The sequence below is a fragment of the Manacus candei genome, unplaced genomic scaffold, assembly GCF_025592945.1.
Source record: "Manacus candei isolate 608988 ecotype Guabito, Panama unplaced genomic scaffold, ASM2559294v1 h1tg000088l, whole genome shotgun sequence".
Taxonomy (NCBI): domain Eukaryota; kingdom Metazoa; phylum Chordata; class Aves; order Passeriformes; family Pipridae; genus Manacus; species Manacus candei.
Window position 1 is genome coordinate 3,351,189 of NW_026138136.1, and position 18,261 is coordinate 3,369,449.

At 37.6% G+C, this 18,261-nt stretch overlaps 1 protein-coding gene across 11 annotated transcripts in view; it reads left to right on the forward strand.

The window, feature by feature from the left end:
* INVS (inversin) overlaps positions 1-18,261 on the forward strand; it is a 95,192-nt gene that overhangs the window by 36,475 nt on the left and 40,456 nt on the right. For 10 of the 11 annotated variants that reach the window (XR_007908602.1, XM_051812688.1, XM_051812687.1 and 7 more), the window contains 3 exons: positions 3,610-3,783; positions 8,948-9,115; positions 16,760-16,940. Coding sequence is in view for 10 of the 11 variants with exons in the window: in XM_051812688.1 (XP_051668648.1) it covers positions 3,610-3,783; positions 8,948-9,115; positions 16,760-16,940 (523 nt within the window). In the remaining variant the exon portion in view is untranslated. Of the gene's footprint in view, positions 1-3,609; positions 3,784-8,947; positions 9,116-12,550; positions 12,654-16,759; positions 16,941-18,261 lie in introns of those variants that run through there. The other variant, XM_051812696.1, reaches the window with a different exon arrangement.

Genomic DNA, 18,261 nt, shown 5'->3' on the forward strand with positions numbered 1-18,261 from the left:
TTATAAAAATGAAGGAATTGGTTTTTCAAATTAGGCATACATTTTCCCTCCCACCACCTAGAGAGACCTAAATTAAATCTGCCTTCAAGTCATGTTGATACATTGCATATTTACAAACTTAAGCAGTAATCAGTTGAAAGTGGGGAAATTTTCCTTTGTCATTAAAAAGGATGGTATAGTTTTCTGACAAGTGAAAGAAACACAGCAACATTCATGGTATTACTAAAGAAAAGAACAGCAGTCAGAAGTAAGAACATGGATAAGATAATTCAAATAAGTAATGTAAGCACAGGTGTTTACTGTTGCGGTGTTTTAAAAAAATCTGCCACAATTTGGAAGAAACAGAGTCTGTTGTGTTTCAGAATGAAGGGATTTATTATAGATTCATGTGGTAAGGAGAGGGATTATTGGTGGCTAAGCATGCAAGAGAATAATGTAGTAGTAACTGGTGGAAAAATGTGTAACAGCAAAAATAAAATACAGTATAGGCAAAGAAATTCTAATAATAAAAAGGCATGTTTTCTTAGTCTTATGAATTATTTTAAATTTTTTAACTGTTCTTTACAGTGAAATTCATTCAAAAAGAAGAATATACTTGTAAATCTTCCAATAAGTATCCATCAATAAAAGAAAATCAATTTTTTTTTTCTTTCATGGGTATGCATGCACTTTGAGCAGGAAAAACTGAAAACAAACCAAATGCATTATCCTCTGTGATGAAGAAACGTAGCTATATTTCTTCCGGAACTAATATTCTCTCAGGTTATTTAATGTTGTCTTCTTCCAGTCTAATTGCCAACCCCATCATGATACATTTGAGATTTTTTTGCTAGTTTCTGTTTTTCTTTTTTAATGAGTTTGTAAATTCTTCTATTTGCCTGTAAAATACAGTGGTAATAATGAGGAGTTTTCTCTTGCTTAGCTCATTCCCAAACTTATCATGAATTCATTTTGAGCATGTTCACTGTGGATTAGTAGCTCTACAGACATTTTGCTGTTCTACCCCTGTACTTCAGTGTATGCCTTGATGTGTGTCTGCATATTAAAGGGACAAAATCCTAAGGTTATGCTTTCCCTGACACCCAGCAGAAGAAAGAGATTTGGTCACTTCTTACTGTGAATGCTGTAGTGGCCGTGCTGTCTCTGGCAAGAGAAGTTTGCATTTTCAGGCAGGTTTGTGGTAAGTTTTTTGGCAGACTTTTCTTGTAGGCTTTCATTGAAGAGCAAGGACCAATGAAAATAAATGGTCAGAAGCAAGAAAAGGTTATTTTGTCTGAGGTCATTCATGGTTTGCTTTCCCTGTTTTGCATTTTAAAATAAAATAGGGTAGCAGGGGGAAAAGATCACATTTATTTATTTTGGCTATACTTGGTGAAATCCATTTTGCATGCATAAAGCTCAAGTCTTCCATTTCTATTAGACAAAAACCAGAACAGTAACATATGTAACATATGCTCTCCCAGTGTCTAAGGCTCCTTTGAAAAAAGGAAACTTGAATATTTTCATGCCCTGGCACTGGATGCTGTGGTGGCCTCTGGGATCCTTTGACCCATCTCTACCCTATCATTCTACTGACAAAGTGATTTGCAGTTCTGAGTCTTATGAGATACAGAAGTGCCCCTGTTCATTAGCACTGCTTGCCTTTGTCTACTTGGTTACCCTTTGTCATTGTTTTTCCAAAGACAGCCTAAAGGGACTAAGTTAACATACAGGATTTATGAAAGAATTGTGGCAGACTGAAGTATGTTAATTTGCAGATAATTCCATAAGCAGAAAAATCCAAAGACATGACTTCTATTGATTTGGGTGTCACCTTTCCTGTGTACATGGTCTAATAAGGCTTCATCCAATGTTCCAGCTTTTTCCTGAGTGGGGAGGAATTAGTACAATTTATCTTCTCTTCTGAGCTTTCTGTTTTCATTATATGTATAGGTAATTGTCCACATGTGAAATTGGCAAAAGCTAATATTTTGGGAAACATTGGAAGGCAGTGAGCAAAGTTAGGAGACTCCTTTCACTTTTGGAAGGGTTAAAAGTTAGAGTGGGGTAAGAACAGAGATACTTAAAACGTGATCACACAAGATAGGTCCAGATGTTTTGCTTTAATGAATTATTGCTCCAGCTGTTGCTGGTCCTTCACTGAAACTTAACTACTGAAGGTGATTTGATAAACCCAACAGATTTCATGAAGCAGAAGCATCTCTGTTATATGGAAAATAATCTCCAAGTAAGGGACAGTAGCAAGTCAAGGCTGGCTATCCCTTAAATCACTACAGCTTCTTCAGGATGGCATGATCACATCTTTAATTTTTGACAGCTTCTTCAGTGGTTTGAGAAATAAACCCAGATTGTTTTTTGGGGGATTGACCTTCATTTATTGATCACAGGAACATTTCTACATTATTTCTTTTGAAAACGTAGTGAAAACCTAGCGGAAGTCCAAAGTGTGATGTATTTTCAGTGTGTCATTGAAACCGTCCCATCTATTTATCATCTGTGCTGCAGGATCAAAACTCCTACAGTTCCAAATTTAAAAATGTAAGAATGTAAAAATGTACGAAACGATCACTTTTGCATATATTTTTTACTTAATCAGATGAGAACATTTTATCTTTCTTGTTGCCGTGGAATTTAGGTGCTGAAAAAATCTCCAGAGCGGTTAATTAGGGGTGAGATAAGAAAGGGTTTATTTTGCCAAGGCAGAAGATGTTACAGGACGCGCGCAGGCCGTGCCTGAGAGGTTACATTTTATAATACCATCCATCCAATCCCAGATGTGTCCACCCTGTGACCTTTACTCTGGTCCGCCCCCAGTCCACCCCCTGAAAATGGGTCTGGGGTGTGTTTCGGGACACTCTGTTCATCCCATCTTTCTCTTCATCAGAGCACAAAGGGTACACAGTCACCCAATTCTTGACTGTGTTCTGTGGTTTAGGCCCTGATATGCTGTTCTGCCAACGATCTAGACCTTGCCTTGACAAAAGACTAAACATTTCTGCTGTATTCAGGGGTAAGAGGTTTAAAGAATGTGTAAAGGGTGCTAGAGGGAAAGGGAAAGGGACAAGGGACAAAGGAGGGAGGGTTGCTGCTTTTAAAATCTACTTATAAAACTTATAAGGCTTACCAATATTAGAAAAATAAAAAAAAATTAGGGGCTTAAGGCATCATTCTGAATCATTCATTCCTCATCATTTTTCTTAATTTCATTTTTAAAATTGTGTTCTTTCATCATGTTTTATTACTCATCTGATAAGTGTTTACTATGCTGAAACCGGCATGTAATGGTCTTATGTTTATTGATGTTAAACAGTTAAGAAACTCTGATAATATTGCAGAATTTTCGTTGTTACTGAACCCTGTCTTACACACTCTGCTAATGGAATATATGCATCTAATACCAGCACAACAGACTTAAAAATAAAGAGTTCATGTTTTTTAACAAAAAAAAAAAAATATGTTTCCAAAGCTTAGAGCTGTTTTGATGCAGATTTTTTAGTCACTGTACAATAGTGACTATACAAATATATTTACAATAGTAAATATATCTAAGCAGTATCATCATTTGCTTTGATAAACTGAAATAAATTTCTGCTGTTTTTCTTTACCCAGGGAAATTACCGCTTCATGAAACTTTTACTGGCTCGTAGAGGGAACTGGATGCAGAAGGACTTGGAGGATATGACACCATTACATTTAACTACACGTCACAAAAGCCCAAAATGTTTAGCTTTGTTGTTAAAACATATGGCACCTGGAGAAGTGGATACTCAGGATAGAAATAAGGTAAAAGTTCTGCTTATTTTAAGACAACACTTTTAGCAACTGTAGAAATTGGATTTCCATCAAACAGATGTGTGTGAAAATTATCTCAGTCATAAACTTTTCTAGGTCTTCAAAATAGAAATATTAATATTTTCCTTATGTTAATGATGTCAAAGTTCATTGCACTGAGTTCACTGACATTCTTCTTGAGAATAGTTGCAACAATAGAGGATTCAAAAATCCTCTTCGTTTTCTTCCTTGGAAAAACCTTACATTTAGAATCATTTAATGATAAGAGTCATTAGAAAACTTTGTGCAGAAGGCCTTCAAAGCATTTGTCAATACGAAAGGTGAGTTTAATTACAAAAAGAAAAAAAAAAGGAAATATCTTGAGCTGAATGCAAGTTCCCTGTTGGCAGATGTCCTGCCAACAAGGTGATGATTGATTTTACTCTGCACTGGGTCCACTACAATGGTGGTGATATCGATACAGTTCTCCATAGGTGCTGACTTCTAGAAGTGTGTCATGATTTAGCTTTGGAAAGTAGCCAAATACCCACTCAGCCACTCTCTCACTCCCTCTTCTCATGGGGACAGATAGAGAAAATAGTTGGAAAATCTCAGGAGTTGAGATAAAGACAGGAGTATTGATCACCATTTACTCTCATGGGCCAAATAGACTCAACATAAAGAAAATCAGTTTCATTTATTGACAATGAAAATAGTTTTGTATAGTAAGAAACTGAGAAAAAATTAGAACACCACCTTCAAACCACCACTCCCAGCACCTTTTCTCCTGGCTCAGATTTACTTCCTCACTTCTACTCCTTGTCTTCTATCCATAGGGATGGTCTAGGGGTAAAAATATCCATACACTAAATTTATCTGGTTGACTGCCCTTTTTTCTGTATCTCTGCAATTACAAATGGACAATTTTGAGTCTCCTAGTCATACATGACTTTTTTGTGTGGGATAGAATGTGATACCATTTGTCCAGACAATTTCCTAACAGGGTCAATAAAAGGTATCAAGTTGTTGTTGTTATTATTATTACTATCATCATAAAAGGGACTATTTGGCAGCAGAAGGTCTGCTTTCAATGCACATGTACTGTTGCTTCCATGAGTGTGTCATCTAGCGAGAGGGATGTGATGATGAAGTTGATTGACATTCTGGCGTGAGACTTACAATTGAAGCAGAGCACCAGTTAGTCACTTTGACATTTATTTTGTGAAACTGCAGGCTTCCTTGGGAGAAAATGTAATCTTGAGATCTCAGAGTTTTATATTACTACCTTCTTAGAATAAAGCCCTTCAGAGTAATTTTCTCCATCTGCAGTGATAGCAGTTGCTTGAAAGGCCAGGAAGTCTGCAGATGACTTTCCAGGTGTATCATACAGTGCCTGTAGTGTCTTGAGTTGTGTCATGTCCCTTTGCAAAGTCAAGTCATGCTCTACCACATCAATAAAATTACCAACCTACTTTGGAATCACACTGTCTTCTAAGAGCCTCAGGAAATAATCTACTGATGTTTGTTAAAAAGGACTGTCCTTAGAATGACCACCCATAAGAGATGACAGGTCGTAGAAGAAAAGTGGTAGAAGAAAAGCGTTCTTAAAAAAACTGATTTACTATTACTCTTCATACAGAGAGGTAATGCTAATCCACAGTAATAGTATAGTAACTCATTTTAAAAGAAGGAATAGTTATTGAACATATAGTCACTGTAAATTTTGAGGTGCTCAGATTAGTGTGGCTCTTAATTTTGAGTGCCTAGCAATGCCTGATTTAAAACAAATGTGAAATGGTTGTGTCCATTAGCATTAATAGTAGGGTATAAGAAAGCATCAGACTTTCACACAGTCCTGCAGACGTTCTAGGTAAAGGGTTTCTTGTGTTTCCATATACGTTTTGAACAAAACAGATTAATCATTTTTGTTGACATGCTTGATCCGTGTTCTGTTTGGGAGATGATCACACTGCCTTTAGTAGGCAGATTTCTAGTAATTATTGTGGACCTGTGTTAATCTGTGAATATCTAGTTTAAATTTCATGTGTTTGAGCAGTTTGTGTATCCTGAAATATAAAAGAGACTTCTTTCAAAGAATGCAGAGATATGAATATTCCCTGAGCTTGTTCGTTTTCTGCAAGGATATAATAACAAAAAGTGAGACATTATGAATGTAGATAGCAAAAGAAAGACCAAAACCAAATTATGTAACTACCATTGGAAGGGTATTGAATACAACTGGAACTGTTCCTGGTGATGGAGGCTTTTTAAGCATTGAGCAAGAAAGTCCCTTTCTTACAGTTTATAAGTGATCTTGGAATATCTGCCACTGATTCAAATGTGAGTGCCCTGATCAAGTTATTTGGATCAGCTGATAACATACTAGCTTGGCAAGTCTGGGCTTAGTGGAAGTCATCATTCCGTAGCTCACATTCTACCACAAGAGGACGTAGTATGAGAAGGAGATTGGACTTTCTAGTGATGTATCTGCTTAAAATCTGAAATCCTTATCTGATTTTATCATCTAGGAAACAGGATAAGACAACTACAAGCGCAGTTTCCAACAACTGAATCTTCTGTCCCCTCTGGACAATGGATTTGAACCAGCTTGTGTCCTGGCAATCAGCTGTTTTCCTTCCAGGGTGTTCTAACACGTATCGTGGAAACCCTGGCTATAATTACAGCAGTCATTCTGGAGAGGTCGTGCTGACTTCCTGACCATGTTAATTAATTAACAAAGGTATATAAAAATGAGCCAAAACCTTTTAGGAACCTTGCCTGTTGTTTAGCAGATTTCCAAGACAGTATTCAAAGCATTGCCAGATTCCCCACAAAACGTAGAGCACTTTTCTCCCACTTCATGTGATGAATAGTCACAGTAGCGAAAATGGAATTCAGGTTGGTGAAAGGCCATCTCAGGGATGGAGTCCAACATATTTGACCCTTTTGGACACATAGCTTATTCAGTTTCCATACTGCAACTGTGTGCATCAAGATTGTCAAATATAATTCCTGAACATGAGACACAACAAGTGTCTTTTTTACATCTACTTCCATGTAGGCAGCTGGCTGAAACTGTTTGTAGGTGAAAGAAGCCAGTGAACCAAGGCTACATTGGCCTTTTGGTAACCAAAAGTTTCTGCTTTCAGTGCAACTGTCAGTTTCTAGGGATAGTAGTCAGCTCCAATTAATAATAATATTCATTAATGTATTACAAATTTCTACCGCTACAAGTTTATTCAATTCAAATCCCAACAGGCTCTGGTGGCACTTTATGGTGCTAGGCTGTATGTCCTTGTATGTAGTGCCAGTTATCAGATGTTTCCTTACAGCCCCTCCAGTTATGCCTTAGAATGAGCTCTTCTTCAGTGAATTACCAAGTAGACAAGTATTGTTATCAATACTAAACTAATGACTTAAAGCAAAAAACACAGAAAAATAGGCTCCTTTTTTCCTTCTTCCTTTACAGAGATACTAAATATATGATAGTGGACTCAGAGATTCTATGTCACTGTCCAAGGATGCTAGTCCAGGACATTGTACTTCCATACACAAATGTCCCACAGCAGTTATTTTCCTCAGTTTCTGAATCAAAGTGCCATGTCATATTTAACAGGGGAGAGGGGGTAAGAGAGATGGAGAATAAAATCAATTTGGTATCTTAAAACTCTCTGTTACTTGGCAGTTGGGAGAGGTGTGTCTGAAAAATAAAATACTTATTAATATGCCAACATTTTGCTGTTTATGAAACCCCACACATTGGTTTACTTATGTAATTATCAACAGCAATAGGGCCCATAAAAATATACCACTGGCATGGAATTGGCAATAGGAGCATGGATTGCCTTTTGATGTTTTATTGGACTGTTATGGGTCATTGGGCATTAGATTCAGTAATATTCAACCTCAGAATTCTGAGTCATCACGGACAGTACAAAAAGTGAAAAGCTTTACTCAAGATGAATCCAAGTCCAGCGTCAGCATTCAGTGCCATCTACCTCTAGTGAAGAGTAGTCTTGTTATACACTTCTCCATCAATTTGTGTTATTCCAACAGATTTTCACATTTAAGAGAGACCACACTATTTATTGCAGTTGTTCTGTAGTGCAGCTCTGGTGCTGAGGCCTGCTTCAGATGATCATTCTAACTTGGACACAACTGCTGAATACCAAGGACAGGTATTTTCTCCAGGTCTGAAGCTGCTGCATCAAATAGTCAACGGGGAATGCTAAGTAGCATGGGCATTATTCTCCTGCCATAGCCCAATAAATATGAAGCAATTAATCTCCTACTAAAGATACTTGTGTTCCAAACATAAGGGTTTCTCAGTATAGGTCTCATGTAAGATGGTGTAGCTTAGACCTAATTCAGACCTTGTTAGCAAAGATGTGTGATTATCTACTTACTCAGGTAGATGGGCCTCTTGTTTAAAGCCTGTTTTCGCTGATTTTGAGTTGTCAGCCACCCTAGGTACATGTGCTCTGTTTTCTGTCAGTCCTCTTTATTGAAGTGTAACAAAAGATGGCTCGTTTACCTCTTGTTTAAATCTGGTTTTACCTGTGATCCTGCCCTCCACCGGTTCAGCACCGGTGGCATGACAAGTGGAATGCTCTGCCTCCTTTGGGGTTCTCTAGTATAATAAGGGCATAGACATACTGGAGCGAGTCCAGTGGAGAGCCAAAAGATGATTAAGAGATTGGAGCATCAAGGAGAGGCTGAGACATCTGCAAGTGTTTAGCCCGAGGAAGGGACAATTTGGGGTGATTTTATCAATGTGTATAAACACCTGATGGGAAGCAGTAAAGAAGATGGAGCCAGACACTTCTGAGTTGCCTCCACTGAACAGACAAGGCTGTGGGAATAAGTTGAAATGTAATAAATTCTGTTTAAACCTGAAAAGATACTTTTTTACTGTGGGGAGGGTTGAACACTGGAGCAGGTGGTCCAGAGAGGTTATTGAGTCTCTGTCTGTGGAAATAAATCAAAATATGACTGGACAGTGTCCTCATTAATCTTTTCTAGTTGACCTTGCTTTGAGCAGAGAAGTTGGACTAGGTGATCTCTTTCATTTGGTGAAAATGTAGTGAAATCGTGTTTCAGGTTCTAACCAACTTTAATTTTCAGATTACAATAATTTTTCAGTGTGTTTGTAAAACTTGTGAAAATTGTGTTCCAGCAAACTGCATTGCATTGGAGTGCCTACTACAATAACCCAGAGCATGTGAAACTTCTCATAAAACATGATTCAAATATTGGAATCCCTGATATTGAAGGAAAAATCCCACTTCACTGGGCAGCTAACAACAAGGACCCTAGTGCAATTCACACAGTGAAATGTATTCTGGTAAGAAAGTCTATTGTATATAACATTTTCTGTATTTACTATTTTACTCTGTAGAAATATTTTTATTCTCTTGAAATGTTTTATTTTAGTCCACTGACTCTCTGAGAACGAAATGGTTTGCTTTTCCTAATATCCAGAATTTTATTAAAAAAAATCTTAACTATTTTTTCTCTCTTGAAAGGGGTTTCTTCTGAGTTCTACAGAAAAATGTCTTTGCTCTAACTCATGGACTATGTGTGTGCTCTTAATTAGTTTGATATATGTAACTTCATTTCGAGAGTAAGGGAGGGAGGACAGGCTTGCAAATTTTCATAGTTAAAATGGCCAGTCATATTGATCATTTCAGTTGCATCTTGCAACTGATTTCTTTGTTATGTGTCTTTTCTTCATTATTTGAAAGGTTTTTTTCTTAGTTAACTGTGCTGAAAAGTCTAGTTTAATTTGGCCTTTCAAGTCAGAATTCTGGAAAATACTTGATCAAGTATCAGTCAGCCCACAATCAGTTTGTTGAAAGACCTTCCACTGTTTTTGTGGACGGATTTAATACTTTTTGCCTTGATGGCATATTTTCTCTTTTTACAGTGTTTCAGTTTCATTTTCTACAATGACAGAAATAATGGGTACAATGAAATCATATGCTCAGCTTGATTTTTACCGTGGTTTTTATTTTGTAGAAATCTCTGAACTTCATTAACGTGGAAAGATAAAGAAGTCTCAATTGAAATTTTATCTCCCATTACAACAATCTTCCTGTATCTTTGTCTTTCAAAGATCTTTCAGAACTAGACACATAGTGATTGTATGCCAGCTAGTAGGACTTACATGTCTGTCTCCCTGATTAGCTGGAAAGTTGAGAATTTAAGTGTGGCATGTGAAAACTTGCTTTGCTTCTCTCCAAATCACATCAGCAATCTTACAGTTAGTGATACCTTTTTTTACTATAAAAATAGTATTTGAGAAGTTTCCAGTGTTAAAGCAATTTTATTTCTGTATTACTTCTGTTTATTCAAGATGTTTGTAATTTGTACTTAGTTGTGAAGTAATTTGTTAAAAACAAAATTTGGTCCACACTAGAGAAATAAATTTGCTGAAAAGTATGTAAGGATATGTGTATTCAAAACAGACATTTTCAAATGTTAGTTAGTCAAGACAAATGTTTTTAATAGTTGTGTTGTGTTGGCCTCAGTCAACAGCCTAACACCTGCACAGCTGCTGATTTACCTCCCCTCTTGCAAGACAGAGAAAATAGAAGGAAGACAAGAAGACTTGTGGGTGAAGATAATGGCAATTCAGTATAGAAAGCAAAAACTGCATGCAAAAAAGGAAATTTATTCCCATCAGCAGGCAGATGTTAGCCACTCCCAGGAAAGTGGAAAAAGAGTTTCATGAAGCATGCTTAATTGTGCTTGGGAAGGCAAATGGTGTAGCCACGGGCATCCTCCCTGCCCTCCCCCTGTCCCTGAGCTATTTTGCTGCACATATTATATGGTATGGAATATTGCTTGGGTTAGGTTGTGTCAACTGTCCCAGCTGTGTCCTGTTGCAGTCTCTTGCCCACCCCAAATTCACTCACTGGGGGAAGCAGGGTAACAGGACAGGGCAGGGCATAAAAAGGAGAAATCCTTAATGCTGTGCAAGCACTATTCAGTAATAGCCAAAAGATAGGTATGTTATCAACAGTTTTAATCAGAAGTATAAAGCCCAGCACCATACCTGCTGCTGCAAGGAAAATTAACTCTGTCTCATTGAGATGCACTACATACAAAGGGTTAAAAATACCTGTCTCCATACTGGAGGTGTTCTCAAAGTTTTTCTTTAGGTAATACAGAATCATGGTCATGCCTGGATTTTTTGTTTTGTTTTGTTTTTAAAAAGTCTGACAGTTAAAAGAATCATAGAATAGTTTGAGTTGAAAGGAAACTTTTAAAGGTCATCTAGTCTAACCCCCCCTGTGATGGAGAGGGACATCTTCAGCTAGATCGGGGTCCCACCCAACCCTTTGAACGCCCCCAGGAATGGGACATCCACAGCTTCTCTGGGCAACCTGGTACAGTGCCTCACCACCCTCACAGTAAAGAATTTCTTCCTAATATCCAATCTAAACCTACCCTATTTCAGATTAAAATCATTCTGCCTTGTGCTATCACTATATGCCCTTGAAAAAGGACCTCTCCAGCTTTCTTCCCCTTTCAGGTAGTGGAAGGCTTTTGTAAGGTCTCCCCAGAGCCTACTCTTCTCCAGGCTGAACAATCCCAGCTGTCGGAGTCTTTCCTCATAGGAGAGGTGATCCCGCCTTCTAATCATCTTTGTGGCTCTCTTCTGGATTCACTCCAACAGGTTGATATCCTTCCTGTACTGGGGACCCCAGAGCTGGATGAAGTACTCCAAGTGGAGTCTCAGAGGAGAGAGTAGAGGAGCAGAATCACCTCCCTCAACCTGCTGGCCACGCTCTTTTTGGTGCAGCTCAGAACACAAGTGGCTTTCTGGGCTGTTAATGCCCATTGCTGGCTCATGTCCAGCCTTTCATCCACCAGCACTCCCATGTCCTTCTTGGCAGGGTTGCTCTCGGTCTTTCATCCCCCAGCCTGTATTGGTACAGGAGGTTGCCCCAATCCAGGTGCAGCACCTTGCACTTGGTTTTGTTCAACTTTGCGAGTTTCCCATGGGCCCACTTCCTGAGATTGTCCACGTCCCTCTGGATGGTATCCAATCCCTTAGGTTTGTCAGCTGTACCACTCAGCTTGGTGTTGTCTGCAGACTTACTAAGGGTGCACTTGATCCCTTTGTCTGTGTCACTGATGAATACATTAAATATCACTGGTTCCTTTGTAGCCCCTGAGGGACACCAGTTGTCATCGATATCCATTGGGACATTGAGATGGTGACTACTACTCTGGATGCAGCAGTTCCTTATCTACCTGAGAGTCCATCTTTAACACTGTGGAAGAATTCCCCAGAAAATTATTTTTCTCTAGTGTCCTACTTGGAATTTTCCAGTCCTGCTTTACAAAAACTTGACAAAAGTTTAGTTGCTTTAGTTTTATTGAGACAACAGTCTATGGTACTGACAAATATTGTCTTGTTTTTCTATAGTCTGCCTTTGGTTGTGGCCATTTATTGTCTCCTGTCAATAAGGTCATCTTTCTGTTTGATATTTGTATAGTACAAAGTCCGTTGATATTGCCAAAATAAACAATAATGAAAAGAGCTCAACTGAATTCTGAAGAAATAGATTGGGTTTGCAGGGGTCACAGTTATGCACAAATTGGTTATATCTAATATTGAATTCCATGAAATACAGCGAAAATGGAACTCAACATATGTGGAAAGTAAATGTGAAGCAGAGAGAAACTCTAATTTGGAGATCCTCTCATGGTCAACTTCCTTTTCCACCTTTCCAGATTCAGCAGTGCTTGATTACATGAAAAACGTTGGGAAGATTTAAGGAGAAAAGAACAGAATAAGGTTCCATTAATATGATGGAAGCAACTGCTTAGTACTCTCTGTCTATTTTGTATCTCTTTATTTATTCTTCATGGTAAGAGACATGACGTTTATTTATACCACACTTTCCATTATTATTTACAATTCCATTGTTCTAATTGCCACAGAAAAATGCTTAGCTTCTGTTTCTTCTGTGTATTTTTCTTAAAATATTAATACAGTATGACAGTTTAATTATAGCTAGTTTTAGACCAAACCCACTGAAATTCCAAAGAAATTATACTCTTGAATGTAGGCAGAAAGAAGCCTAAAAAATTTTAGTGTAAGTGGCCAAAAATTTCAAAGCACGCAAGAACTTTTAGACTAGAATATGAATTAGAAGATTCTTTACCATTTTGCAAAAGTAGCATTTTTTACTATGGGGGATATGTTTTTGGCAACATCAGTGACTTCAAGTGAGGAGTTTTAGGAGTCATTTATTTAGTATGTTCTTGTGCCTCTGGAAGGCTTGAAGGTTAGGTATCAGGATTACATCAATAAATTATAGGTAAAGAAGCATTTGTTTTCTTGTTTGTCCATTTTGTTCAAAGATGTTTTCCTCTCAGTAATAACTTCTGTGCATATCGTCATTCATGTTTAGTCATTCTTAAAAGTGATTCTGACAAACGGAGTTTTTGCAGTGGGCTCTATACTCCCCCTGCTGATGTCTATGAATAGATAAAAAGTAAGCATATTATCAGTTATCTTTTTCTTGAAAATTCTTAAGGCTGGGGAAGAACATACAATTTTTCACAGAACTGTACTGGTTCAGGTAAATGCTTTTGAATGCTTATTGTAAGAAGTGTTATACATGCTTTGATTGTTGTGGTTTGTGCATGTAACAATATTAATTTCAATTGTATTTAGTTGAAAGTCACATTTATCATTTTTTAATGTTTTTTAATAGATCATCTGTTACTGTACTAGATATATTAATGAACTCCAGTATGTTCCAAGTATGTTAGTTTTTTTCTCCAGGAAAATGTGGCTAACACTACTGATATCTAATCTAAAACTGATGAAGTTTTTTATATGTGAGACAGGCAACTTAATTAGCATTTAATTAGCATTGGCAGATGTTGTTCCTAAGCCACTCTCCATCATCTTTGAAAAGTCACGGAGAACAGGAAAGCCAAGGACTGGAGGAAAGCCAATGTCACTCCAGTGTCTTCAGAAAGGGAAGAAGGATGACCCAGGAAACTACAGGCCATTCAGCATCGCCTCAGTCCCCGGAAAGGATGCACTGCCAGCAGGTTACAGGAGGTGATTTTGCCCCTCTACTCAGCCCTGACAAGGCGGGATCTGGAGTCCTGTCTCCAGTTCTGGGCTCCCCAGTTCAAGAAAAACCAGGAGCTATTGGAGAGGGCCCAACCAAGTGCTATGAAGGTGATGAGGGGACTGTAGCATCTCTTTTAGGAGGAAAGGCTGAGAGAGCTGGGACTGTTCAGCCTGAAAAAGAGACAACTGAGAGGGAATCTTATCAATATATACAAATATCTTAAGTGTGGGTGTCAAGAGGATGGAGCCAGACTTTTCAGTAGTGCCCAGTGACAGGATAAGGGCCAATGAGCACAAACTGAAACATGAGAGGTTCCATCTGAATATGAAGAAAAACTTCCTTACTGTGAGGGTGACTGAGCATTGGAACAGGCTGCCCAGAAAGGTGATGGAGTCTTCTTTGGACATACTCAAAACCCACCTGGATGTGATTCTATGCCTCCTGCTCCAGATGAACCTGCTTTAGCAGGGGGTTGGACTAGGTGATCTCCAGAGGTCCCTTCCAATGCCAACTATGGTGTGATTCTCTGTTTTACATACAGTATGCTAAGTATGTAAATGTTTAGCTCTAGAAAATTTATATTAATCAAATATTAGGAGGTTTAAGTTGACACTGTAAGAAGGTAAAACAGTAAGAAACAAAGAATCAGGGCATTGCAGAGTTGAAGTTACTACTGCAGTATTAACTTAGCCAGATTGCACTTAGAAAATATGGTGAAATCTACTTGTCCTAGTTAGAACAGCTGGTACCAGTTCATCATTGTATGGGTGTAACCCAAAACTGTGTATTCTATAGCCTTCCATGCTATTTCCCAGAAACTGTTATCAATGAACCATTTACACCATCCGCCCATAGAGCCTGACTCCTCAGGCTATAATCTGGGTGTTAAGAGGCCTGTGAGACAGGAGGGTGCTCTTGTCCTCATGCCCATTGAGGAACCTCCCGCCCTGAGGGAGGTGCTGGGCATTCCTGCCTGAACTGGAGGATATATAATCTTGGAGTCTTGGGACCTTTTTTAACCACTCATGGGATCCAGAGGAAGACTGCAGATCACCACTCTCAACCAAACTACAGACCACCGCTCTCAACCAGACTGCAACCACCACCCTTGACCGGACTGCAATCACCACTCTCCACCAGACTGCAACAGCACTCTCACCAACAGGTTTTCCCCTCTCCTTTTACTTTGGACTCAGGGGGCCCAAAGAACACCACTCTGTTCATGCCCCAGGGTGCTGGGTTATACGTTTGGGGTTTGTGGGTCAAAACCAATTGTTTGTCTGTATAATCATACTTACTGTATTATTTTATTAAATTGTTATTCTAACTTGTAATCTCTCTTTTGAGTTGAGTTCATTTCCCCTGCTGGTTTACCTTTAAACCAGCACACTACTCTAAATGTATTCTTTTTTTTATCCATTACATAGAAAATATAGAATGTACAACTTAGGTCAATTAATATTTGAATAGAAACTGTAACTCTGGAATTTCCTGACTTTCTTCTTAATTTATCGTTCTCAATGTTAGATGTTTGTTTTCTGTGTACTAGTTTCTACACATCAAATAATGCAAATGCAAGTGATTTTATGGCCTATTTGTGTACCTAGTGAAGTCAATAGGAAAAATTGCGATTAGTTTAGTGAGAAAGGAATCAGGAACTTGCTTTAACTGTTAACAAACTGCACTGATCACAGTCTCTCACTCCTCTTTCATAATTATATTGTAATATATAGCATGGCTCTGTATTTTCAGGAGGATTGCTTTTTTCAGTTATCATGGACTAAAATCCACTCTAGCATTGGAAGTTAAAAATCTCAGGACTACATTCCTTTTTTCTTTTGCACAAGGTTCCCATGACTTTAGTGTATTATTCTGAATTGGTGGAGATAGAACAGCAGACTGACTCCCTATAGTTTATTTAAACTCTTGTTTTGACATTCTGCTTCTGCTCTAGATGTTTAGCGTCCTGCATCCCGAGTTTCTATTGTATTAGCATTAACCATTTTCTTTAGTGATACCTCTTTTTTTTCAGGAAAGTTAAGTTTAAAGCTTGTATTTCATGGACCTTTATGATACTCAACATTTGGAGATCTCTACAATGCTAAAATGATATTCATTTGTGTCTGTTGTGTTCTTTTGCTGGAGAAAGTAATGAAGAGAAATCTCTGTAGAAAAATGTCATGAGAGAGGAAATTATCATAGCACAAAACTATGTATCTAGGAGCCTTATGTGAAAGTAATTTAACCTATTTTTTAAGAAAGGTGATGAAAGCTCAAGTTATGTCTGTTAGTGCCTATGTTATGTGATCATGATACTTTAAAAGATTTTTTTGAATTCAAAATTAAGCCCATCAGAAGTAGATGCATTCATTAGAAGTACTCTCTAACTTTTATCCTGTCTGCTAGAGACCTTGACAGCTCCTTTAGAAATACTTTGGGAGTGTAAAATGCTAGAAAAATATTATAAAGAAAGCCATAAGATTAACTTGTGCAAAAAGGGGAGTGTTCTAGGTGAAAACATGAAGATATGTATGTCATTTTCATCATAGAAAATCATGCAAGAAGATCTAGTTATTTTCTCAAGAGTCTGAGTTAGTATTTTAAAAATCTGTGTAAGGAGCCACTTGCAAAACAAACTGGTAAAACTACAGGGTTTATACTAGAAATCAGGTCTGGTACAATAATACAGTATAAAAAAATTCTGTAAAAAATACTTGGAAGTAGTCTATATGGTAACAAAAGTATTTGGTTGTAGAACTATAGTCTACTGAACAAGGACAGTTTATCTCCTTAATATAAGACTAAAAAAATATCTGTAAAGAGTATGTAGTTCTTCTCTTCAATTTAAATATCTTTTAATTTTGTGTTGATTTTTTTTAAAGGAAGCTGCACCTACAGAATCTCTGCTTAACTGGCAAGACTATGAAGGACGAACTCCCCTTCATTTTGCTGTTGCAGATGGGAATGTAGCAGTTGTCGATGTCCTGACCTCCTACGAAGGCTGCAATGTAACATCTTATGACAACTTGTTTCGAACTCCCCTTCACTGGGCAGCCTTACTTGGTAAACTGGACAATGCTGAAATCATTTAGTCATTAATTGACTGTAGTGTTTAATCTTTGTCTGTGATTTTTATTTCATTCCAGCCTGACATTATGCAAACTAATCTTCTAGAACAATAGTAGTTTCTGCTAGACCAAGAGTGGAAGTTTGTGTGTCAATTGCTTGTTTTAGCTTCAGATTCTCTATGAAGCATTGTAAAATGCAATACTTCAAGAGGCTATATATGCTGATGGTTTAAGAACAGTTAGAGCACACTGAGATGTTCTTGCATATGTAGCTTTGATCATAGGTTAAAAAAAACAGTAGTACAGTGGTGTCTGAAGTGGTGTGTGTACACGCCAGCATGAATGCATGACAATCTACTGGAGTACATGAAGAAAATATCAGAACTTGTTTATTTTTTATCTGAAAAAAATTAGAGAACTTTACTAATATTTCATATATGGATTGATGCTAGTACCCTCACTTGGGCCACGTGTAAGATGGCCACATGGGGTTTGTGAGGTGCCTGAGAGAGGAGAGTAGCTCCACAACACAAAGTGATTGACAGTGGCATCATCAGTTGTGTTCACTTTCAACCTATTGTGATGTATTGCAGTGTATGTGTGCTCAGTTAAGTGGATTTATGATTATATTATCTAATTTTTATTAAACTACCCCTCACAAAATAAACAAATTACTTACAAAGAAACCACAGATAATCAGATAATACCAGCACAAGTGAACAACAAAAAATGGCAGAACTGGCACTTCTCCTACTTCTAGAAAAAGCTCTTTATCAGTCACGTTATGACAATCTAATCAGATCTTACAACAAGTTTTATTCAAAAAAGGGGTTTTTTCTGTTCAGATTGTTACCCTGAGACTCAGATGCTCTGTAAATTTTAACCTTGCGTATGTGAATTCTGCACAGTTTGATTTTACAGGTTACAAAGCTGGATCTTTGCAAAACAAGTTAAAACTTGATTAAATAGAAAAAGTCTTAATGCAGGGAAAGACAAACCATAAAATTATAGCCACAAAAATATTATGATTTAGAAAATTGACTTCCTATTTTCCATTCTTCTATGTGCAGGAGGAAAAAATAATCACCATGTACTAGATAAAAGAATCTTCAAACAGTCTCTCTCCCCTTTTAACTGGCTTCATCCCAATGACCCTTTGGGACACTGCAAACAAAGAATGCCAATAAAAGAATCATATTGCTCACTGGAGCAAGTTACTGCAACTCCAGTGACAATATACATGTAGTTTGGTTATGTTTATTAAAAAAAAAAAGAAAAGAAAAAAATAAGGATGTTCTCAAATTTACATTTGCGTT